General features: G+C 38.7%; 4 protein-coding genes across 9 annotated transcripts in view; 3 read left to right on the top strand and 1 right to left on the bottom strand.

Annotated features, from left to right (window-relative positions):
• The window catches only part of Kfase (kynurenine formamidase), a 114,440-nt gene extending 107,436 nt beyond the window's left edge, over positions 1-7,004 (top strand). For 2 of the 4 annotated variants that reach the window (XM_078183216.1, XM_078183217.1), the window contains exons 2-9: positions 1,770-1,953; positions 2,036-2,126; positions 2,384-2,485; positions 2,555-2,689; positions 2,770-2,848; positions 2,946-3,137; positions 4,437-4,572; positions 4,651-7,004. In XM_078183216.1, the coding sequence (XP_078039342.1) occupies positions 1,942-1,953; positions 2,036-2,126; positions 2,384-2,485; positions 2,555-2,689; positions 2,770-2,848; positions 2,946-3,137; positions 4,437-4,572; positions 4,651-4,791 (888 nt within the window). In that variant the 5' untranslated portion in view covers positions 1,770-1,941 and the 3' untranslated portion in view covers positions 4,792-7,004. Of the gene's footprint in view, positions 1-1,536; positions 1,628-1,769; positions 1,954-2,035; positions 2,127-2,383; positions 2,486-2,554; positions 2,690-2,769; positions 2,849-2,945; positions 3,138-4,436; positions 4,573-4,650 lie in introns of those variants that run through there. The other 2 variants (XM_078183215.1, XM_078183218.1) reach the window with 2 other exon arrangements.
• On the bottom strand, positions 4,849-9,048 carry Daxx (Daxx-like protein). 3 transcript variants are annotated; one of them, XM_078183210.1, is made up of 5 exons: positions 8,876-9,048; positions 8,350-8,414; positions 7,090-8,230; positions 6,246-7,013; positions 4,849-6,148 (listed from the first exon to the last, which is right to left on the bottom strand). In XM_078183210.1, the coding sequence occupies exons 2-5, from the start codon at positions 8,401-8,403 to the stop codon at positions 5,541-5,543; spliced, it is 2,571 nt and encodes an 856-aa protein (XP_078039336.1). In that variant the 5' UTR covers positions 8,404-8,414; positions 8,876-9,048; the 3' UTR covers positions 4,849-5,540. The 3 variants fall into 3 exon arrangements, with proteins under 3 accessions (XP_078039336.1, XP_078039335.1, XP_078039337.1); XM_078183211.1 differs by lacking the exon at positions 8,876-9,048 and having other exon boundaries at positions 5,692-5,830; positions 5,922-6,148; positions 8,350-8,852; XM_078183209.1 differs by lacking the exon at positions 8,876-9,048 and having other exon boundaries at positions 8,350-8,849.
• Positions 9,049-9,626: 578 nt separating this feature from the next.
• Kto (mediator complex subunit kohtalo) lies at positions 9,627-18,132 on the top strand. Its single transcript, XM_078182878.1, has 12 exons — positions 9,627-10,570; positions 10,696-11,411; positions 11,494-12,274; positions 12,345-12,670; positions 12,749-13,280; positions 13,353-13,946; positions 14,019-15,733; positions 15,805-16,230; positions 16,355-16,847; positions 16,989-17,254; positions 17,335-17,496; positions 17,632-18,132. The coding sequence occupies exons 1-12, from the start codon at positions 10,027-10,029 to the stop codon at positions 17,836-17,838; spliced, it is 6,762 nt and encodes a 2,253-aa protein (XP_078039004.1). The 5' UTR covers positions 9,627-10,026; the 3' UTR covers positions 17,839-18,132.
• A 465-nt stretch (positions 18,133-18,597) lies between these two features.
• LOC144471029 (cilia- and flagella-associated protein 251) lies at positions 18,598-25,453 on the top strand. Its single transcript, XM_078182683.1, is given in 19 exon segments — positions 18,598-18,702; positions 18,901-19,047; positions 19,134-19,237; positions 19,364-19,579; positions 19,788-19,793; positions 20,477-20,640; positions 20,788-21,117; positions 21,178-21,286; positions 21,727-21,938; positions 21,995-22,146; positions 22,287-22,492; positions 22,622-22,751; positions 23,205-23,294; positions 23,374-23,566; positions 23,568-23,661; positions 23,948-24,182; positions 24,278-24,560; positions 24,668-24,798; positions 25,376-25,453. Coding segments are annotated over 19 exon segments (2,985 nt in total).
• Positions 25,454-25,545: the final 92 nt, after the last annotated feature.

A 25,545-nucleotide genomic window follows, 5' to 3' on the forward strand; every position in this document is an offset into this window, starting at 1 on the left:
CGAGTTTAAAACATTTGTTAGTAAACGGCAATCGTTTACACGATCCCTCTCTCTTTCGAGGCTCAACCTTCGAAGGGAAATGATGCCGACTAATGAACATTGCCTCGCATTTCCGGTCATCCGGAGCTAATTTCGGTTTACATCGTTCGCCGCCGGCGAGGATGCGTCAACTATTAATAGCTTCTATTCGCCTGTATCTTGCAATATTACCTATCGCAACATTAATCGCTGATTGCTTCAACTTCGATGTCATTGCTAACGCCTCGTGTTCCAGTTTGCATATTCCTAGTCATCTGCAAATGCGATGATCTATCGTCTCGACCTATATTTATCGTATAAACTGAACGGTTATTCTGGACATATCAACGATAACGATTTAATGAATGGTGTAAAGATCGTGCGACTAATAATTACACCGCGTATTTCTATGCAAAATAAAAATTGTTCGTGTCCATGTTGTACAGAACGATGGTTAATAAAATCCTTAAATTTTTCTAATCGTTCTTTTTTACCACAGATCGATTTTCGGATCCAAAAACGAAACCAGAGTTGTTGAGAAATCATCAATTTTGATTATTACCACTGTTAGCACCACTAGTAGTCACCTTCGAAAAAGCAAAAGGTTTACAACGTTGGTGGTTTTTCTTGCGTTTTCCTTTCTCAATGAATTTGCAGCGCTACTAGCATGCCCTTTATAAACTATCTTCCACGATACTTAACGATAACTATTAGTTATCGTTTTGGTCTCTGTACTCGTTTTATCTACGATGTTTACGCGTTACATTCGCCGCGTTCGGAGTCGATAATTTGGTTTCCGATAGAATGGAAAATATGAAACAAACGCAAGGTGTGCCATCTTTTCGCCGAAAAAAATTCGTTTTAACGAATGTCGACAAAACTACCCAGTCGATTCTCTTATCACCGGTTCACGCGAGTAAAGCTAACTTATTCGATAGGTCAAGGAACCATCCGAGGGTTAATTGTTTACAGAAACATTCGACGTGCAGTATCGTTAACGATTACACGGTGTTACGTAACCATGGTTATGTAACTTTGTATGCTGTGTATTTATAACGGTAATACGGTGTAACGATTCACCAAAGATAACAAAGACTCGTACGCCCCGAGACGAAATTATCTAATCTCGGTAAGCAGATTCGGCATAGCAGATTCGTCAATTTTATTATTCGAGCGCTTACTCGTTGCGGTTCTTAAAACCAGATCCACTCTATGGTTCCCGGTTTAATATTGAAATATTTTACAGGGAATAAAAAATATGTGAAATAGGGTACCCGGTTATTGACACGAAGATTAGTAAGACGAATAAGTCGAAAACAATGTAACAATGTAGTTTCATTCGAATAACTTCACTGTTTCGTGTTTCACCAATTCGATTGTTGGTCACGAATGCAGAAACCCAGATTTATTTGTCAAAGCGATAGGAGTTCGATCGAGGAGAGCACGCGCGCGCGCGCGCGCGCGCGCGAACGCGCGCGAACGCGAACATATTTTAAAAAATCGGACTAGTTTAGTCGACGTACTCGCACGGCTATCCGTCGTCGGTCCCTCCGCTGTGGTTGCGATCTCAGTTGTACGCCGCGTGTGCCGACTGCACATGTAACGCACGGTAAGCGAGTGTTACAGTGGCTCGATCTATCTGAGAAATACTTTTGACATTTCCAATGGACGGATTACGGAATTTGGAGAATTTGATAGAAACGGCCCGACGTGCTACGATTTCTTTTATTTCTTTTGTTTTAAACTTCCAGGGGAAATTCCGTGAAGTCGAGACCCGAAGTATCGCCAAGTTTCGCAATCAGTGCATCTTTTATCGAAGATAAAAAGTATCGGACAGAGGCAGAGGCAGCGACAACGACAGCGTCATCGAAGCCTTATCATAATAGAATTATCGTCGAAATACGTGGCTACCGTCGATCGAAGATGTCCATTTCGGTACGTAGATTCTGCACCCGGTTAATCCAATTATTCGCTGGCTCGTCACATCCGAAATTGATCTATGGAGATCTGTGCGCAGGAACACGAGGTGAAGTACACGCCGAGCAGATGGAGCATAAGATTCGGGCACGAAGAATTACTTGCCTACTTCCACGATTTCGCTGTAACAGGTGATTGACGAAGGCGGATGGTGATTGAACTGAAACGAACGCGTAAAGTCAAAGTCAAAATCCGTTACTCCATCCTTATTAACATACACGTACTTCGTTTTGAAATAGACTCGTATACGGTCGACCATAATGTCTCCCGCATGTATATCTTATTAATTGCGAGCTGACAGAACTTTCGTTTTCAACGCAGACAAAATAACGTTAACGATGCCAATTTCTTTGCAACGCCGTTTTGTAAAAGTAGAAATCTGTTACAGTTACGAAGAAAGCGCGTAGTACCACAAACTGCGAACTGGCTATTCAATACGGAACGATGAAAAACGCCAAATACGACGTGTATGGAACCGATTTACCCAAAGGTGCACAGACAAACTTCCTTTCAGCTCAAACTTTATTATTCTTATTACAATGCTTCGTGTTCATCTCAGATGCTCCTATGCTCGTGTTCATCCATGGTGGATATTGGCAAGAAGGTAGCAGGGACGAGGCAGCGTTTGCAGTACCATATTTCGTTGCCCAAGGAATCAAAGTTGTAGTTGTTGGCTACGATTTGTGCCCCCATGGTAATTCCATGTTGCTCCACTACTCTTTATTTCACAAGTTAGTTAACAAGAACACGTAACGTTACAATTACTTACTTCAGTCAGACTCGGCGAAATAGTATCTGAAATAAAAATGGCGATCGAAGAGATGTTGAAACTAGCATCCAATAATGGAAGCAGGTGCGTCACAGACTGAAATACTTGAATAGAATACCGAATACTTCGATCAAATTTTTTAAAATGATTTTCTTTTTTTCAAATGAATGACTATGATTAGGTGCGTTTGGATTGTTGGCCACAGCGCGGGTGCACATTTGGCAGTGAGTCTTTTATTCGACGAGACGTGGCTGAATAAAATGTTGGAACAAAAATACATGAATCTGTTAAAAGGTCTCGTTCTCATTGGGGGTATTTATGACCTCGACCCTTTGGTCGGTACGACTATCAACGACAACCTGACGCTTACGAAGTGAGTTTCTTGATCATCTTGTGAAATTTAATAGCCGTAATCGCATGGCTTGTCTCAAAAATGAAAGGAAGCTATTCGAAATATAATAATTATTATTACTAAAACCAACCCTAGAAATACACGGAAGCTGTTATAAAAATAGATCGACAAACATTTATTATACTTTTTTAATCTGTTTCATATTTTGTTTTTCCTTCTTCTTGTTGACCAAAAAGATCGAGGTTTGTTATGATCTAAATCTAGGGTGTTAAATGAATCGTGATGCGTGTATACGTCTTTGTTTAATTATTATTGTATGTATAATACTTCTTTGAGTACACCGTTTTGAAATTACAAACACCCGCACACTTGCACACTCTATTTCTTTAACAGTCGTATGCTCGGTTCAACGAAATTCGCAGGAAATACAAACAGCTGCACGCGACGAGCGACGTGATCGGACCAGTTAATTAAATATTATTTATTTTATAGTAGAAATTAAGATACACTCGATTTATCTGTTCATTACATACGCTATATACATGTGTGGAAAATTTATACCGATTCTACGTTTGTCCAATGAATGTTGTTCACATTGTTCCAGAGCAATTTTTGATACGTCAACCGAATGAAGTCTATATAATAAATAGATTAATTCAATATTGAAATATAATTTTCCATATTTAATTTCCAGTTTAATTAGCGATAACATATTAATATTGTATTAGGTTTTGACCATGGTTTGATTATGCCGCTCGCATGTGTAGCTGTTTATATTTGCTGCCAATTCTCGTTGTACCGGTTATAGATGTACTCTTTCGTCAACATATTTACCTATGTCACGTCTCTCTTAATTTTCTATGCCCAATCCTAGAACAGTATCAATCTTGTATGTAAAAATCTTTGTTCAACAAGATTTTAATCTTTGTGATACTGTAGTTAGGCACACATGTATAATGGAATAATCGTCGCATACAATATTTCCGGAGATCCTAATTCTCTGTGCAAGCAACGAACTACGTTATAATCTGATTTTCCTTTCAACATCACGAAACACACCGCTTGGGTATCATAATGCTTACTCAAAATTTTGATCCGGCCTGTAAGTTTCTCGTCTTCAGAACTAAAGCTGCAGACGTTCAAGCCCATATAAATTTTCATAAAATAATTCCCGCTCTCTCCGTGAAACTTTTCCCTGTACTGTACATACTGAGTTTTAAACGATACGCAAACACACGCTACCAATGCTAAAATCTCCAACTGACACTTTTGAGACAAACCATGTTGTATTCAGATTATTACTTATTATTATTATTCTAGAAAGGAAATTTCAGCGTATAGTTTCGTCAACCTCGACACTTCAAAGAACAGACCCATTACAGGATTGAAAGTTATCGTGACTGACGGAGAACGCGAATCCCCAGAGTTCATAAATGAATCACGCAAATGTGCCCAGGTAATCGGTTACCGATATCTTCTGCATCTATTGATTTCACAGGAAAACGTTTCTCATGTTCCTTCCGTTTTACTCTAGAAACTCGTCACGATGGTGGATGACGTCCAGTATCTATTGCTTCGCGATGAAATCGATCACTTCAACATCGTGGAGAAACTCACCGAGCCAGAATTTTGTCTGACGAAAATCATACTGGCTAATATTATGTCTTGCGCATAACAAATCGTTGATTAATATTATAAATTAAGATGTATTATTTATTGTACGAAAATCATGTATCGGTATTCGTAAAAAATTTATTAAGTGTAACATATCCTTGTACTTATACAGTTGCTGACCGTTTATAACTTACAGAGTATCCGTATAAAATTACCAAGTTTGTTTAACACGTTCTCGACGGGGACTGAATTCGCTGACCGCACCGTGTGGAGGGCCTATCTTTGTGCTCGATCCCATCGGGTGGACCGAGTCCGATTCATACGTTTAGAAGAAAAATTATTAATAAATTATGAACAACTGAAGAAATGTCAATAAGGCAACTAAAGGATAGCAACCTTAATTTTGTAAACAGATAGCCGGGCATTGCGACAATCAGCCAGCTTACTATAGAAAAATTCTATATATACAATTTTTTGAACAAGTTCACGAGAAGAAATAGTTCTCTTATGTATATAAATACATAAATAAATCTGTTAATTAATTAAAACAATCACTTTTTATTAGATTGACATCGGCGTGTATCACCGGTGAATCATCCCGCCCGATGGGACATTTCTGTGTGTGCCACCGGTGGTTCATCCCGTCCCTGTCCCATGACAGACAAGAATGTACACCCCGTCGCGAACATGTTAATGTAGTCAGTTGATCGTCCGTCGTTAGTTCATAATAGCGTTACGCGCATAACAATGATCTAAACAAATCGCTCTGAGTTTTTGTTTCAGATATTTGAGTTCCTCCGATGATGATTGCTAAATTGTTTGGTCGTGCGTGACGATCGATGAAGTGGTTTTAGATTGAATTTGTACATTTTTCTCACTGTTCTGTCTTACTTGAAGTTTTAAAACAGCATTTTGCGCTTGGTCGACGGGTTTCCTAACGAACGATATTATTGTGGGTTTCTTAGCTAAACCCAGTACATTTTGCTGAGACATCACTATTTGCCCGTTCCGCGATGCCACTACGCCGTTTGGAACGACACCTTGAGATTTTAATATTCCATAACGTTTGGGAACATTCTGCATTTTGATTATGCTTGAACCTGCCGGTATCAATATCTTCTTTATTTTATCTTTTTTAGTTGGTGCCATTTTGGATTTACTTGCAGCATTTACGCTGTCGACGTCCACGACCTTTTCATCCGATGTGTCCAACGTGAGATCCACGATGTTGTTTTTAACCGCTGAAGCCGATTTCTTATTTTCCGATCTCCTCCCCGTACTTGATTCCTTTGCTTTCTCAGTTTCATCTTTCCATGTGGTTGGATGTCTTGCAAACGAACGCACTCGCAACAATGGTTTTTCCTGTTCTGACGGTTTACTATCCGTCGATTCTTCAGTCTTATTATTAGCTTCATCCTCTACAACATACACAGATAACAAAACCTAATTGTTCACTTCATTTTCTTTGACAAATTATTTCGTTCTCATTGATATTAGGATGTTTGTAACACTAACCTTTTGTTCTATTAATTGGGACGTCTACCGTTACACACGATACTACGTCAACCGAGTCGTTGGATATTTTCGTTCCATCGTTTCCGTCCGTTGTTCCTGATACAGACTCGTGTGTACACTCAGGAGTGTTTGTAACATCGCTCGAATCTCTTGCTTTCACATCGTTGTCGTCGACAGTGTCTTTCAATTCATTGGCGTTCGCTTGACAATCTTCATTTGTCCCTGTTGCAGTAGGGCTATGAACGTCGACTTTGCCATTCGCATCGTTTTCTATCGTTAATACTTTGTTTCCTCCTAATTTAGTTTCTTCTTCCTGCTCCTTGTTTTCCTCTTGCTTTTCTTCTTGATTCTCCACCTCCACCTCCATCTCCTTCTCCTTGTCATCCTCCTCTATTTCACTCTCTGAACTACTTTTACTTTTATCTAAACTTAAACTTCCGACTTCTAAGCTAATGTCCTCATCTTCGTCATTGTTATTATCTTCTTCGTCGTTCTCTAAGCTCTCCTCTTCGTCTTCTTCACTCGACGACGTTTTACCATCTAGAATACCATATTTAACGTCTTCCTGTTTCTTTACAAATTCGTTAAATACGTTTGTCAAACGCTGTTCACCCTCCTGTTTGTTCTGTAACAGTTTCTGCTGCAACTCAGGATCCTTCGTGGCTGGATCGTCTTCTTGGTTTTCAAGAAACAAGGAAAACGTATCCCAGTAATCGTTCCGACGAGAACGTTGTAGATATTCTCCCACCTCAACGAACGCCTTTTTAGCTGAAAAAGGAACGCAATGCCAACTGAACAAAAATTTAAAACTATAATTTAATTAATGAGATATCTATATATTTACCGATACGCTGTTGTTGTTTAGCATCTAGTTCTAAATTGTTTGATTTATTACACTTTTCCACGCAGTCTAAAATATCTTTGTAATCTGGGAAAATCACTGCATTTACAAATGTACCAACTTTTTTAAGATTGCGCAATTTAGATACTTTAGAGTTAATAAAGTTTGTAATGGCATGGTCTACTGTTTGAATTCCTGTTGTACTCAGGTGTTTTGGCCGTAAGTATGGTCGTTCTGCGTCAACATTCTCGCCAGTGTATTGGCAGTACTTATTATAAAGGTCCACCATTCGATGTTTATATCTCTCTAAACGCATATAATTGCTGTTGTCTTCATCGTCAAAGTTTACTTCTGCTTCTTCTAGCTTTTTTATGTGCTTCTCACACATCTCCATAGTCTTTAGTACCAATTTGATTTTTTTCTGTGTAGTACTTTCCTTCGGATCCCCTTCGTCATTGGCGACTTTATTCTCGTTTACAACCGTGTTATCGATGTTATTTGTACGCGTATCATCAGAACTTGCTAACTCGGAATTATCATTACAAAGTTTCTGCTTTGCAAGGGTAGTATTTTTATTATTTGATAATAAAGTTGATTTTCCGCTACACATCTTCTTCATTTCATTATTTACATCAACTATATGTGTGTACAATTGATTTTTAGTTTTCATAATGTGATTTCTTTTCTCATTTATAAAATCGATGAAAGCTTCCGAATTAGCAGATACTTGGTCTAACTGTTCGTATCTTCTCTTTAATTTGTTAGTTATAACTTTCATATCATCCGAGCGATCTTTTTGTAAGCATAAACTGATAAACATAGGAAATATATCTTGTTGCATGTGAGAAAATGGTCTTGTTTCTTTAATCACTAATTTTGGTTTCACTACAATATCTGCTCCGCTCTGACACACGCTTGTCTTTGCGCTAGATGCGGCATCCTCCTCTACATCAGGCTCACTGTCATCTTGTCGTGACATTTTTGTACAACTTTTACAATCGTCTTCATCTATCTGCAACAATTTTCTCTTTTGTCCACAAACAGATATTTCCCCACTTTCGGGCGAAGTAATTTCTGTCTTTATAGATTTAATAGAATAATTTTTGAGCTGCTTAATAACAGGTTGTCTTTTATTCGAGCCACCCTGTAATAGTAATTAAAACACGCTTTTATAGAATAACAAAAACATTTATTTTATAATACTTGAACGTATAAGTCATAATTTTAACCGCTCAATGTATAAAGGCACTAAATCGCACAAACCTGTTCTGTATCTTCATCATCCGATGAAATACAGATGATCTCACGATTCTCCATATTTTTTTCTCCTAATACAATAAATAAGACGAATTACATTATACATTAAGCTGTTACAGTGTTCTTTAATATTTGTTCTGTCATTCAAAATCCAGCAAGTTACATCACAATCATGTTAGAAATATTTCATCTCATGTTCACCATAGCGATTGTTTAAAAATAATTCTTATTTTCTTTGTTTAACATTATTCCAATATGTATTTCATTTGTAGGTTACCGATTCATCACTTATGCACTTAACTAAGCTGTAAAGTTAGTCAAATATACACAACGACGGGTTCGTGTACTGGTCATATTTGTGAAATTTTCATTTTTAGAGAAACGGAAAACAGAATACACATACACAGTATGTATCAGCAATTTTAGGTATACATGTAATGTATGTATGCTCAAAGAAACAACTAAAGTATCTTATCTTAAGTGTTTAACAGATCTAACGAAAGATAATAATAATTTCATATAGCTGTTCTACCTGCTATTTGTAGTGCATATGGTTGATGGCAATTATTATTACCGTGAAACTATGAAACGCCATTAAAACAATTCATATGAAGAGAAGTTTCACAATACATAGATTATCCTGGATTATCCTAGATTATTTGCATCAGATAAAATCATCAGATAAAATTCCTGTATAATTATTCCCGGTAAATCATAAATTAATCTGTGTTTGTTTACAACTTTTCAGAATAATCTTCTGTACTTAAATTTCATTAGATTTCGTTCGTTTTATCTAACGTTAGAACTCTAATTATCTAGCACTTTAAATGTATACGTTTACGTAGTTACAGAATCTGAACAATAGGAACTTTATTGTAACTTCATTTGGTTGGCACCATGGATCTAAAGCAAACTGAAGCAAACTTAAAGGACAGAGCCTAAGCTCCGGAAACCAATAGCATAGATTACTTTTTATTGGGCATAGCTTTGTTGGGGGGGGGGGGGTCTACCGTCAGTGGCGACTATGGCGCTTCTTTTGGAGAATAAATGAAGCTCCGTTTGATAACCGTACAGCGCCAATTGAGCCAGTGGCAAAAGGCTCAAACTGTTAGCCAAAATCGACTGTCGGTAATTTGGCTAACAGTTTGAGCATTTTGCCACTGGCTCAATTGGCGCTGTATCCGCTTTATTGTAGATTCGCCTAAAACCATTAATTTTGCCGAAATTAGGGAATACATAAAAGACGAAAGCAAGGATACGGGATTGTTTCGGAGAATCATTAAAAACACAGGCACAAGGATGGCGTTGGGCCACCATCTGTTATTCTTACACCGTGATGTGTTGTACGTGTGTAGAAAATGTTGAGGCTGTATTCACGATGGGCCTACATATAGGCGCATGCGTACCTCAAATTGATTGTCTCGGAAAGACTGCGGAGTTTGGGTTTCGACTGGTTTTGGCTGTTTAGATTTCCACCTTTGTAAGAATGCTTTGTGCCGTAAGCGTACTGACAGTGTCGCGTTACAGTTTACGGTGTTAAGCAATTGTAAATATGTCATTATCGAAGGTTACATCTTATGCACGGCAACAGAACTAAATTCGTAAAGTTGCAATCAGCTCATTTAATCATATATGCGGACGATGTCGATAGCCGGTTATCAATTTTGATAATTTCCTTGTACCATGATGGGAATATTGTATGAGAAACGGCCACTAAAACGGCCTAGACTGGGGCCGCCTGATGTGTATCCTCAAGAACCCAAGCAGAAAGAAGACGAACTTACTTCTGTAAACGTCAAACATGGATTCTCCACATTGCTTCAATTGTCTGATGAATTTGGAACAGCAAGAAATTGTAATGTCACTGCCGCTAAAGTGGGAGCATACTTCAATGGGATTCTTGCAAAGAAGGAAGAGCTCTCTACGATGCCAGACACAGGTAGAAAAAGACAACAGATTAATCCGAAGGATAATTTCTGGCCAGTAACTGCGAGGACAAAAAATGGTATCGAAGCATGGTTCAAGGATCTCTCTGGTTGCAAACCGCTAATAGCTCTAGCAAAAAGAGCTCCAAATTTCAATAAGAAAGAAGAGATATTTATGATGTTATGCGAATATCAAGTTCCGATGCTTAGGGCAGCCTGGTTTATTAAACTTAGTTCTGCTTATACTGTAGCTGTTTCCGAGGCCAAAATAAAAAAGAGACAATTGCCTGATCCAACGACAGGTACACAACTATGTTATTTAACTATTTAAGCCTTTAATGTGCATTTGAAACAAGAATGTTATAATATTGATGTAATAATGTAGAATATCGATGAACCTTTCTATTTCCTATGTTTATTTCCACAGAATGGACAGGAACTCTAATTAAGTTTTTAAAAGATCAACTTTCCAAACTACAAGAGTATTATTATATAAATATCCATGGAGCGAATAGTACTAGTAACAATGGTATTGCAAACAATTCTTGTAACGGTAATAGTTCGGGAAGTACCAACAATAATAATAATAATAGTAATAACAGTGTTAACAATACTACTAGTAATAACAATGGGGTTGCTAATAATCCACCAACTACACCAAATTCTAATAATCAAACAGCACCTGGAAATTCCATGAACGAGGAGCATAAGTTAGCATTGAAACAGTGGCATTATTGTGTGCAATTAGCAAAATATATGTTCGAGGAAGGCTTACTAGATAGACAGGAATTATTGCAGTGGATTTTAGAATTACTGGATAAAATTAAATCGTCTCCTTCAGAGGATGGTATTTTAAAACTCTTGCTACCGTTGGCATTGCAATACTTGGAAGAATTTGTGCAGTCCGAATTATTAGCCAGACGTTTGGCATATTTGTGTTGTCGTAAATTAGCGCACATGTGCAGCAATGTAGAGACCAATGGCAACCCTCAAAGTCCGTCCATAAACAAAAACGATGTTAATAGTGGAAAAGACACTGCCACTGCTAATCAAACACCAAATCCATTAACCGCTGCTTTTAACGATTACTTGTTGTGTCCGCATCACAGAGACGTAATATACAGTTTATCAACAATTATACAGGTAATACTCATGGCGGTAAACAAATTCGTTATAGGAGAAACATTCGAGTTACATAATCTCGTTATAATTGCTTATCCATTAGGTAATCACATTAGAATGCCCAACGGCATTGGTATGGAACAGCGTCGGAGAAGGGAAAGCTCCCTCCGTATTAAATGGCTCTCCTTTGGACTATTTATCTTGTCCTCCAACAGCATTGCCATGCCCACCCGCAAGTGCGACCAATCCAACTTTAAAACAACTGAAAATCGCCCAAGAAAATATTCGAGCAAGATCTCAGGCTGCGGAAGGTAAATGGTCTTGCGATAAATGGCAGCAAAGCAGCGCGGGGATAACGACTACTAAAGTGCTAGCTGCTCTGGATGCTCTGGATAGGCATAGCTTCGATAGAATGGATTCCACCAACTCGTTAGACACGCTTTACGCTAAAATATTTATGTCACCGCCAAAGGATAACACCAATGAGCGCGACTCAAAAACAGAGTATAATCCTCAACAAGATTCTGCCGTAGTTGAAATCTTATGCGAATGGGCTGTTAGCGCCGAGCGATGGGGAGAACATAGAGCAATGGCAGTGGCAAAGTTGCTCGAAAAGCGACAGAGTGAAGTAACCGGTGAAACGAATGATAACGATGATAAAGACAGTGTTTGTAGTAACGGAAATCCACCCGTGCTTCCAATCTTTCAACCGTTGCTTATGAAGTTTTTGGACATGGACGCCCCGGTATTAGATAATACATCAGCTCAATCAAAAGTACAGTTCACGAATTTGGTTCACTTATTTTCAGAATTAATTAGGCACGATGTATTTTCACACGATGCATATATGTGCACTCTCATTTCCAGAGGAGACCTCATACAAGGTATAGAACAAATTTCTTGCTGCTACTGGGTTCAGACTTATTTATCAACTTAATAAATGCTTTCAATTAGGTCCCGCAGCAAGCAAGCCTGGAACTCCTAGTAATCGAGAACCAATCGACGAAGATAGCTTGTTTCCGGGGATAGATTTAAAACCAGCAAAGTTAGAAGTACCGGATCATGGGAGAACAATGGATTACGACGACAGTAAGATAGACGATGATTTGGATAAAATATTGCAACACATTAAAGAGGACCAACAGAATAGTATGGACGCCCCTGATAGTCCTAAAGAGGATGCATTAACTGGACACAGTACACAGGAAGGACTCGACTCCAAAATACCATCCAGTCATAGTAGACATTTGTTGTATACGACGCATTTTCCATTACCACAGGTAGTAATTTTATCAGCCCTCCTCCCTCTTTAGAAATCGTATATGACTTGGATGATAATGGTAAAGATATGTTTGAAGGATGAGACATGCAGCCAACACGATTGCAATCAACGACACGTGCTACTTTACGGAGTAGGCCGTGTTAGAGACGACGCTAGGCACGTTGTCAAAAAGATGACAAAAGAAGTGTGCAAATTGTTCGGAAAGAAATTCAGCATCGACGTCGCGGAAGGTGGGAAAGTGAAGAAACATTCCCGCAGCGAATTCAATTTCGAAGCGATCACATTAAAATTTCAGAACTTGAGTTACTTTGATCAACACGTAGTGACCTGGCAGTGCGCGACCCAAGTGATCGAAATGTTGAACTCATTTGCGCTAGCCGGTTCATCTTATTTGCCGGTTCAAGAACACGTAGCCTTTCTCTTCGATTTAATGGAACTAGCTTTGAATATATACGGTTTGATAGATGTTTGTATTCAAATTTTAAAAGAGCTTCCAGAAGTTGAGACGCAATTAACCGCTAAAAACAGTCAACTCGTTAGAAGTTACACTACGAGTTTGAGCCTCTATGTCGTAGGTGTGTTAAGGAGATACCATTGCTGTTTATTACGTAAGTATATCTTTGAAATTATCATGAGATTCGATTTGGTCAAGCAGCATTATAATTGTTTGATCGTTTCAGTGTCTCCGGAACAAACAACTGCTGTATTCGATTTACTTTGTAAAATTGTAAAACACGTGTCCAATCCCAGCGATTGTAGTTCAGCCGAAAGATGCGTACTGGCACATCTCTACGATTTATATTCGTCTTGTTCATTATTGAAAACGAAGCCTCACGGAGTGGAAGCATTCAGTAATGCCTACCCGAAGATTCGAACTGCTCTTTACAGCACGTTACAACCGACTACATCGAGTCACGTGTACAATTCACAATTCATGGTAGATGTTTTTACTAGCCCGAAACGTGGCGGAAAGATCGAACCACAATGGGCTAGACAACTGAACGAGACACCAGCCAATCGTTACAGTTTCGTTTGCAACGCGATCGTTGCAGTTTGCAGCGAAACTGACAATGACAAACTGAACGATATCGCAATAACTTGTGCCGAATTGACTGCTTGCTGCAATGCGCTCAACGCCGAGTGGCTTGGAGTTCTCATGGCGCTTTGTTGCTCGTCGAACAGTTCTGCTTTCTATATCGACGTTCTAAACCAAGTGGACGTACAAGATTTAAGCATACACAATTCACTCGCTGTATTCACATCAATTTTAATCGGTATATAGTTTAGAATCATTCTATATGGTCAAAACTTGATTTCTGATTTAACCGTCAACTTTATCTTTGTAGCAAGACACTGCTTTTCATTGGAGGATTTTGTCGTTCATATAGCACTGCCATCCTTGGTTAAAGCCTGCAACGAGGGCCGCGGAGATGCGGATATGGAAGCCGAAGCCGGAGCACGTCTAACATGTCACTTGCTCTTGCGACTGTTTAAAACGGTCGAGTGCCCTCAGCCAGCTCTGTATTCCGTGAGCACGAGTCCCCATCCATTACCCAATGGAAACTCTAGGGGTTACAGTATAAAATTAAGTTGCGACCGACACTTGTTAGCCGCTGCTCATAATAACATCAGGGTTGGTCCGGTCTTAGCAGTACTTAAAGCTATACTCGTAGTAGCTGACGCAACTGCTGGCAAACAACCACCAAAGAAGCCAGACGTGCCGATGAATCATTCGAGCAAAGCCGGTGGACCAGCCAGCGTCGGGGTTGGTGTCGGTGTTAGCACAGGTGGACCAAACGAATTATCCATTAGTCATATCCTCGGTACTAGCGATATTCTAGGCGGTGGCGATGACTTAGGGCTAGACTTAGCTATGTCGTCGTCCAGCAGCAGTGCTGGTATAACTACAGAAAACGTTAAAGGATTGTCAGATTTCGCACAACATGTGCTTAGACAAATTTGTAGCCAGGAATGGGTTTTAGAGAGATGTTTACAAAATCCCGAGGAACTTTGTCATCCAGATATGTTATTGGACAATATGTTAACTCCTCGTCAAGCTCAAAGTTTACTCCACATGATCTGTTATCCGGAAACCTCTACCGATGCATTTATCGACCAAAAAACTCACATCACGAATATCTTGGAGAATTTGGAACAGTGGAGTCTGCGAATGTCCTGGCTCGATCTGCAGCTTATGTACAAACAATTTCCACCTGGATCCAGTGATCTTTCACAATGGTTGGACATGGTTGCTAAAGCTGCAATCGACGTGTTTCAATTGAACACAGTATCCAATAAACCAGACAAACGGTCTGGATCTATATGGCTAGTTGCTCCGTTGGTTTCGAAACTACCGAGTGCTGTACAAGGCAGAGTTCTTAAAGTTGCCGGTCAAGTATTAGAATCCGGCAATTGGTCGAAAACAACAGCCGGTCGTGAAAGAGGTAGATCTAAATCACCGTCTCTTTTCAATCACCAGCCATTTCTTTCGTTGGTTCTTACTTGTTTGAAAGGACAAGATGATCAAAGAGAAGGTTTGCTGATGTCTTTGCACTCGCAGCTATCGCAATTTCTGAATATCAGTAAAGAAGAAAAGAGTTTCGCTACCGAAGATCCGAAGTCGAGAGAGGTGTTGCAGGATGCGCTTCAATTAAGGTTCAGTCTCGTTGGTGGCGTTTTTGACACCATTCAAAGGAATACCACCGTTACTACAGACTGGGCTATTCTTTTAGTTCAGTTAGTTAGCTACGGTGTCATAGACTTGAGCAACAATTCCGAATTATTTACAACTGTCATAGACATGTTGGCTACTCTTATACATTCGACACTCGTTTCTGACTCTCAGTCCGAGAAAGACGAAAACAAGAAACATTATCAGAATTTAATGAAGAAGCTGAAGAAGGAACTAGGGGATAGAAATTCTCAAAGCATTCGATACGTCAGACAATTGTTACCGTTGCCAAAACTGACGATGGAAGTTATCACCTGTGAACCCGTTGGTTGTTTAACAGACACAAAAGGCAACAAGATAGCTGGCTTCGATAGCATAGATAAAAAACAGGTATGTTCGTATCAGTTTGACACGATTGACTTATTTTTCATTCAATTTCATTTCAATTTACTATCCACTAGGGTCTGCAAGTCTGCGATTCACAAAGAGTGTCGGCGTGGGAGGTATTAGAAGGCCACAAAAATCCGGCACCAATATCTTGGGCTTGGTTCAGGGCAGTGAAATTGGAACGTAAACCCTTAACATACCAGAACGCCCATAAACTTTTGCGATATCATACCCATAGCCAGATCAGAACACCTAACCACTATTTGGATCCACCACCATTACCCCCAGAAGATTTAGAGCCAGACAAAAAGGAATCTGAACCTGGCAAAGCTGATACACCCATGAGCATCGATTCTCCTGGGAGAGTAACAGGCAGTGTTGGTAGCAGCGGTATCGGTAGCGCTGTCACCAACGGCAAAGGAAAAGCTATGAAGACCAGAAGGCACAGAAAGAATAAAGGGCCAGCCACTCCCACTGCGCCAGTGTCACAACAAATTCAGGTTTATTTATACTTCGTTGTTTCAATTTTAGTCGAGGATCTAGTATAAAGTCTAAAGCTATGCAAAAAGAACGGTGTTCATTGGTCAACAAAGTACCATCATAACATTACATTATATTATATAGCAAGCGCCAAACCAATTACAACAAATGGCCTTTGGAAATCAACAAGTACCTGTCACCCAACAACCTGGAATGTTCACTGGTCAACCACCACAGCATCAGCAGCAGTGGTACGCGAATCAACAAACTCATGCACCAGCCCAACAATACGGATACGGGCAACAGCTACCACCAACCCCAGTCGGGCAAAGATACGATAGACCGGGCATGAACAATCAATCGAAACAGGCGCTTTCTCATATGCTGCGTTTACGATTACCGCCGTCCAACCAATTGATGAGTTCCCAGCAGCAACCAAATGCTACGCCTGTCGGTGGACCAGGAGCATTCCAAGGGATGCAACGACAGCAGTTCATTAGGCAGCAATTGAGGGCACAACATGGAGCTCCTAATATGAATCCGCAACAAGGGATGTTCGCTTCGCAGCAGCAGCAGCAGCAACAACAACAACAACAACAGCCGCAGCAACAAGGAATCTACTCTGGAATGCAACAAGGTAATCACAAATTGAGACTATCTAAATTCTATTAAACTTTCTTCTGTAAAATCTAAACTTTTTACTGTAACTTGTGCAACGTTTTCCTCTTGAATAGCTAATAGTTCGATATTCTCGGCATTTAACATATTTTTCGTATAGGAATGAATCAAAACTATGCAGGATACGGAGGTCAACAAATGATACCGCAACAGCAACCGCAGCAGCAGCAACAACAACAACAAGCATCACAACAGGCACAACAACAACAGCAACAACTACTGCAACAGCAACAACAGGGTTTGATGAATCAACAACAGAACATGATGTTCTCTAATCAACAACAAATGATGGGACCGCAACGTGGACAAGAGTACATGCCACAACAACGTATGCAACCTGGGGCTGCCAGACCGCCGTATCTTCAGGTACGTTTTGAACAGCATAAGGGATGCTATACCAACAATAGTGACGTAATAATAATTGAATATGTTCTTGTTTGATTTAGGCTCCGAATGTTACGATGAACACGATGGGTCCGATGGGAGGTGGAGTTCAAAATCAGCCAGCTCCACCATATAGACAAACCAGTGGAAAACCTGGCGCGGTTGGAGTGACCGGGGTAGGCACTGCCAACGTTGGGTTACAACAAAATCAACAATTTCAACAAGTAAGATATTGCATATCCTTGTAAGAAAAAGGAAGCAATGTATCTATTGTTTCGTACAATTTCAATGAACACCCGACCGTAATTAAAGCCTAAAATTGGAAAATTTTGATGTAATCGCGATTATTTAAATTGCAGCAGCAGCAGGCAATTAATCAACAACGTATGAGACAACAAATGCTTGCGATGCAGCAACAACAACAACAAGCACAGCAGCAACAACAAGCACAACAACAACAAGGCAATACCGGTGGACAACAGCCGACACCCCAATTAGTAACGCATTTGCAACGACATTTAAGCCAACCACCGCAACATTATCAGCATCAACCGCCGCCTTATTAGTCATTTAATGTGTACATAAATTAATTGATACATTGTACAAGAACAATTTATATGAAGTGTGTACGTCTGGACTACAAGAGTTAAGTAACTTAATTTACAGTATGAATGTGTAAAGCGTGCCATGCCAAAGGCAATAAAGTGGAAACAATTTCCGACAATGGAATCTGATTTCCTATGCATTTGACTTTCCAAATAAATTATAATGTAACCAGCATGAAATATAATCCATGTCGATTTGTTGAAACAATTGTATAATTTCTGTACCTGAAAACAAAATAAATTGACAGCAAAGTCTCTTTTACAAGATTAAATGACAAAAATTTAAATTTTTCAATTCGATAAGTATCAGATGCACATACATGTATTAGTTCTTTTTATTAGTCAAGATCTTGTAATAGACATATTCTTTCGTTTCTGCAAAGATTAAATATTTATTAATAACGTTCCGCTCACAGAATTACAGATACGATATAATATGATAGAATAACGATATCAGATTAAAAGATATAATATGAAATCTGGTCCGAAATTTCAGCTACACGTTTCTTTGATTTCATATGAAACGCTAAGTATTCGGTGGTCCTATAGAGTAAAGCACGTATTCATATAATCGTTTATAAGTATGTAAACGAGCTTTCACCGTGTGAAACTGAAACAGATATTTTTTTGTAGCGCGAAGCTGCACGAGAAAATGCTGAATAACGGTTCATCGTTTTCAGATGATAAAGACTTGGTTTCTAGAAATTTTACATCGTAGAAATGGCATCGATGTCAAGCTGTTCCTCATCCAGTAGGGAATCGACAGGTTCACAGGAAGGGAATGATTCGAAGAAAACTGCAAAACAACTCGAGCTATGTCCTTTTGTAAGAGGTTCATTAGTATTCAACGTGTTTTCTATCGAGTTAGGTTATTTAACGTGTACGTCACCGCTTGGCGGAATTAACGCTACTATATAAATAACGTTGCAATAATTTACATACGTATATAAGTAGCAGTGGTAATACTATTTTTTAAAGAAATTACTTGGAAATTAGAAATAGTCGTTTGTTTGAATGCCGTAGAAATTATTGTGGTCGTTTGGAACGAACCCTGAAGTACCTCTGATCAATTTGACCACGAAAAATCGAACAATCGTTGCATATGCCTGCTCGCACGCTATTATGCTTTACAACTATGAAACGAAAAAGGCTATCCCGCTTCAGGGCCATGTACGTAACTTGCTCGTATATGGGTAATAGTGTCTCTGGAACTCGAATCGCTGAACCTATTACTAATCGACTAAACCAAACTACAGGAACACGCGGTGAAAACGCTTTCGACCTCGAAAGATGGGAAATGGTTGTTATCCGCGGATTTCGAAAATGATCATGTGATCGTCGTTTGGGACACCGAAAGCGGGTAAAGAGATACACGCAGATGCGATCGAAGCAACATTCTATTACGCGAATATCGATCTTTCAGCCGAATCGCGTTAGAACGAATCTATCGCGCAGAATATTTTAATCTGAGACATAATTCTTTCAGCATACCAATCTGCACACTCTTCAATCCGCACCGCGATCATTCGCTTACCGCTGCGAGAATCAGTCCGAATGCGAAGTACATAGTGACCGTTGGCAATGAAAGATGCCAAAAGTTGCAATTTTGGTTGTGGACTTATGGAAAAGATGAACCAGACGGTTATTTAAATAAATCAACTACATATTTACGTTGTTACGCGATCTTCTCCTCGATTTACATGCACTAATACGATAATTTGCTTGATTCTCAAATATAATAAGATAGAGATCAGATCGGAAGTAAACAATATTAAATTATTTGTTATTTGTTATAAACAGCATCTGTGGAACTGACGGAATGCTCGATGGATAGAATGAAGGAAATTAGTTTCAATGAAGAATTATGCGAGGAATTTGTTTTGACCGGCGACTCCACTGTTGTATTCCTTATGTGGGTTCGTACGAAACATAAAAGCAACCGTCTTAAAAGCGCAAAATGCCCGCTTACAGAAACTGTTTTTTTTTTTTTCGACAAATATCATCCGATGAATATTATTTTAAGCTTCTTCAGAATAATAATTGTTTACGAAACACGCAGCTGTTACATATTTCCACATTATAAGCACGTATTTCATTCATCAGGAAGATTCCGAGTTGAAATATCATTGTCCGCAAATCGTCGGTGATCTACGAAGATACGGAATCTTGAATTGTTCTTGCATTGCACCGACCGTGCAACGGGCTTATACTGCGACTTCAAACGGTATTCTTAATCCGTTAATTACGAAGACTATCTATAGATCGTATTTAATATATTTTTAATCGAGAAATCCAAGACAGTGCAGTACCTTGTTCAATTTCATTATGAAACTATTCTATCGCCTGATAAATACGTAATTAGCGTGTTGTAAGATAAGAATTCTTGAGTTTCTATCTTGCGTTTCATGTAGGGTACGTCTTGTACTGGGCTCGAAAAGAACGCATCAAAGATAAGGAAAAAATTACACACGTCAAAACTGTGCGATTACAAAAGTGCTCCATTAATGTGATTCAACATTACAACCAGTAACCGATCGATTACTATTACCTATCTTGTCGATGTTTAAAATAATGTCAACGTACATACGTATGGTTTCAGATCGATAGTCGTAGCAACCATGGAGGGTGGAGTTATCTTTTACGACCTTCAATTAAAACTTGTCTATTGGATTCGCAACTTTGGTGTCAGCTCCGTACGATCGATTAGCTTTAACTTTACATCCAATTTATTGAGTCCACGAGCTACCGTTAGAACCCCTGATAGTAGGCTTACTATCAGTTATTAATTATTAAATGCGAATATCGATATACGTACAATATCAAACATTGCCTTCTCAGCGAGAATAAAATATCATTTTATTCGTACAGTTAAAGACGAATTATGTGTACAAAATTATATTAATTTTGTAGATGTCTCAGACGTCACGGACGATTTTGCACGTGGAGAAGGAGAAGGAGAAGGAGAAGAAGAAGAGAAAGAGGAAGAGGAAGAGGAAGAAGAAGAAGAAGAAGAAGGAGATCATCGTGAAGATACGACAATCTGCAAACAAAAACTTGAATATTTAAAAATGACAGAAGTTGGGATGGTATCGTACGATGATGATTCGTCGTCCACCATAACTGTAAACTTAGAACACATGCAAAGAGATTATGAGAACAAACAAGGACCCTTTATTCGTCACGTTGCACTGGATGCCACTTTTGAAAGCGCACCTTTCTATGCCGATCCATTTTTCATCAGTAAGCACATTCATTTAACAATTTAGTAATTTAGACATTTATTCAGGATATTTCGTAAAGGTTCTGCTTCCGGCGCAATCGCGTTGATCGATATTCCGACACTGAAGTGCCATTTTTTCTCGCACGATGTAGGCTTGACTGTTACCAGCTTGGATGCGCATCCTCGAAGGTAAACGGAGATTTTCAATTTTCTGCAAGACAGAGATAAGAATCCGTCTCAACAGTAGACTTTCGAAATAATATAGAAGAAACTTTTTACCTCGATTCATGGCTTTTCTATGTAAAGACAATAGAGATTACTGGTTTTATGAATTTATGACAAAACCGTGTAATGTACGAAACTGAAAAGCCCAAAAGTTATTAACAAAATTATAAAGTTGTCGTATACAATTTTCAACTCGTGAAAATTCTACGGAGCACAGTTTGTGTTTAACTTTTCGATTTTTAACTTAACGATTAAGGAAAGCATGATTTCGATTAAATTCGTGTTCATTCGTCGATTAAAAGTGTATAAATGTCACAGTTGGATCAATTGTACGTTACAACAAAAACTACGAACTTTGTTGCGCAAGATACGATGACAATTTCCTATGAATTTTCCATTTCAAGCCATTACGTAGCCACAGGGAATGCACAGGGTATATTGTGCTTGTACGATTATGAAAAACGCAAGTTAATTGTACGCAGGAACATCCCTCCCCTGCCAGATTTTCAATACATAATCGAGAGACAAGTGAAAACAAGCAACATTACGTACGTTACATGCCCGCAAAGCGGGGATAAATCAATTGCTGTGTCTGTGCTCAAGTATTCGCCATTAGGTAATCAATATATGTAGAACGCTGTTCATTACTTACATTTGAATTATTATTCACAGGTGACCAGCTTGCTTGTGGTTTGGACAATGGAACACTATGGATTCTACACCCCATAACATTGGAACCGATTCACGACATACCATACAAGCATTCCTCGGAATCTATAATTAAGTTAGCTTTCACGGAGTGCGCGGAATATATGGCGTATTCTGTAAATATTAATGAAACCTATAATAATTAACAATATCTTGATGTTATTTAAAAAGCGAAAGAGAGAGCAATTGTATATTCGATCAATGTAAAATCAAATTTTTACTTTTGCAAACTTGACACGGTATTTTGTATTTTCAGGATAACAAATTAGTAGTGGCAGTATTTAAGAGAAATTGGGATATATTATTAGGAGACCATCCATGGGCTTTCCTTGGAAAATATCGTACTCACCGGGCAACCATAGCAGCTATATTGTTTGGGCCAGCTACCTCGAACACCGTTACACCTCGATTCTTCTCGTTGGGTGAAGATAGGAGATTGGTCGAATATGACCTAAAAAATAGGTAATATGGTACAGTTTGTTTGAAAGGTATTTTCCGGGTAATAACAGTAATAATAATAATAATAATAATAATAAAACAACAATTGATAATACATAAATGAAATTTTAACGATTCGTACATACATTTTAGCGGTCCTTATCCTGAACCTGGTCTCCAAATACTAGAAGTTTATCAAATCGAATCATCGGCGATTCCTCTTTCCCTCGCTTGGTATCCTGATTTTGGTGTTGAACAATTTTTAATGATTTCGAATTCAGAGGTAATCAATTAAAAAGTTAAGAACGCGTAAGGTTTTCTGTTGCTAGAAAATATTTATGATCGTTTATTCAATGGACAAGCCATACCTTGAATCAAAAGTATCCTCCGATTTTTATTATTAGATCGTTCTGTGAAATGATGGGCTTTAAACATTTTAGTTTGAAATAAAATTGTGTAAATTCAATTTCTCTATTAGGTAACACTCTATTTGTCATCAATAATATTTCCTTCGAATATGTATAGCGCAAGGCTATGATGCGATATTTTTGCTGAGCGAAAGTTAATGAAAACAATTTCGCCTTTCATTTTTATTAATTACAACCCTTCAACAACGGTTCGCTTACACTCTACTATTTGGTTTTTTGTCAGTTTTACGAGCGCAGTACATCCTTAGAAAAACATTATAAATCTTTATCGGCTAATATCGTTATACTGTAACTATCTACTTTACAAGTACAAATATCGACTGCTGAACGACGTAACGAAAATGATACGAGGAACGTTTTTGGGCCCAATCTTCGGTGCACCGGTTCAATACTGCGAGGTACTTAAATAGTGAAAGATCATAGAAGAACAAATCTAAAACAGGAAAAACTAACTAACTGTTTTCATGAATTGTCCAGGTGTTAACTAGCAAAGAATATAAAAAGAATAGATATGTAATATTCGCGACTGAGAAGGAATTCGGTCTCCAAATACTTCCTTTCGATGGTAATCCTTACAAAACTTTAGGAATGGTGGGTCATCCACGCAAGGTAACTAAAAAATATCTACGCGTCAAACCTCTATGTATAATATCCGAAATGTGAATTCCAATAGATCGCTAATATCAGCGTTAATTGCGACGGGAACATTTTATTTACTTCCGGTTACAACGATCCCTGTGTCTTGATGTGGCAAGTTAAACGCAGGTACACGAAACCCACTCACTTTTATCAAATATTCTGTTTTTCTTGCATCGCTTGCATTTCTATGCTTTATCGATCTCCGCTCCGACGAATAAAGATTAAATGAAATAAAACAACGATACGAAAGCTGCTTACGGATCAAACAAATTTTGTAAAAAGCTAAGCGTAGGAACCTGTGTACGAACCTGTTAAATATTACCTTCTTCTTTATTAATACTTTCTCCTTTCGCCTGTTCTACGCTAAATTCATTGCCGCCATTAGTTTCATCGTTTTCCTAATTGACCTCAGATCGGTCGACGTATTGGAAATGTTAGGGGGTCAGGGACTTTCGCCGTATTATTGTCTCCTCGAGGGAGGGAGGAAAGGCTGGCTCATCAACGAGATCAAAGCGTTCTTCTACTATGCACAAATTCTGCATCAAGGTGAAAATACACCTGCCACTAGAATAGTAAGCGAGAAAATGAATACCAAGCAGATACCGAATCTGATGCGGGCCATTGGATTTTATCCTACCAATCAAGATGTAACGTAACATTTTGCTAATTAGAAAATCATTTCTTTTTTTAATGACTTCGTGTTTCCATCGAAACGAAATTTATTGATTCTTGCTGCTTGCAGATCGAGATTCTAATGAACGAGATCTCCTACAGAACGTACGCGGAAAATGGCGAAATAACCGAAGAAATAACATTCGACGAATTCGTCAAGTATTACATAAACCATCGTCCTGCCTTCGGAATTTCTTTGCGCCAGTTCCAAGATACTTTCCAAACGTTCGTCAATCCTAGTAGACGTCCATCCTTGGATACGGATAACCCGATTCTGACGCGCGATCAATTTCTGAACGTTTTGCTGGGCAAAGGTCCCGTGGACCAGCCACGGTACAGGAGCAAGGGTTTCGGTACGTCAACGTTTCGCTTCGAAGAAATTGCAACTTTCCATCAGTAATTTCTGAAAAGTTACGCGATGCGATACATGAAAGTTATGCGAACGCGTACCGTTCTACAGGAGAACCGTTTACGCCGCAAGAAGTTTATACGTATCTGAAGCTCCTGATCGGCTGCGGCGGTGACAACGACAACGATCGAGACAAAGAGAAACGAAGTCTACAACAGAAGCTAAATAATCTTTTGCCAGAGGTACAAATTCTTTTTGAATTTTATAGAAAATCATTTCCGGGCTAAACTAAAAATATAGAAAAGGATCGTTGGTTTCTCGACTGTATTCAAATGTACGGCGATTCTTTGACGATCAAAGAAAGAATATGGCGGATCATTTTTGAAAAAGAGATAGGTATTTCTTTAGAGATTTTAGACCGATGTAAAGTATATCGCACCGCGTTATATTCGTTCGAATTTATAAATCTCGAAAAATTAAAATTTAAAAATGAACCTTACGAAATTGAATAGAAGCTAAATCGATTAGAAACTTGAAATTCTGAACTTTGTGCTCATGAAAACACAGTAGCATCGCGAATGTGTGCCTTTTTATTCGCAATCTTTCAAAGTCGTGAATAAAAAAATATACGTACAGACAAATCTATGTATCTCTGTTTTGATTTCTACTCTGAGAATCTTACGTTCGCGTGAACCGAACCAGTCAACTACTAACAACAAAGCTAGAAATCCTTAAGAAATTTAGCGAGTGTGTGCGACAAAGAAGAAAGGAAGACACTTAGGCTCGCCGAAAGTAATGTATTATTATTTTATGATACAGAGGATATCTTACAAAGAGTTTATCACGGACATCATGGGTATTGAGTTGTCGGAGGAAACGAGGGCTGACGATGAATAATTAATCTGCATCGTTATTCGCATTGCTGGCGTGTTAACGTCAATTACAATTACCACTATTATTACCAATATTATTATCATTACCATGTACTG

This window comes from Augochlora pura, chromosome 6, assembly GCF_028453695.1.
Source record: "Augochlora pura isolate Apur16 chromosome 6, APUR_v2.2.1, whole genome shotgun sequence".
In the NCBI taxonomy this organism is placed as follows: domain Eukaryota; kingdom Metazoa; phylum Arthropoda; class Insecta; order Hymenoptera; family Halictidae; genus Augochlora; species Augochlora pura.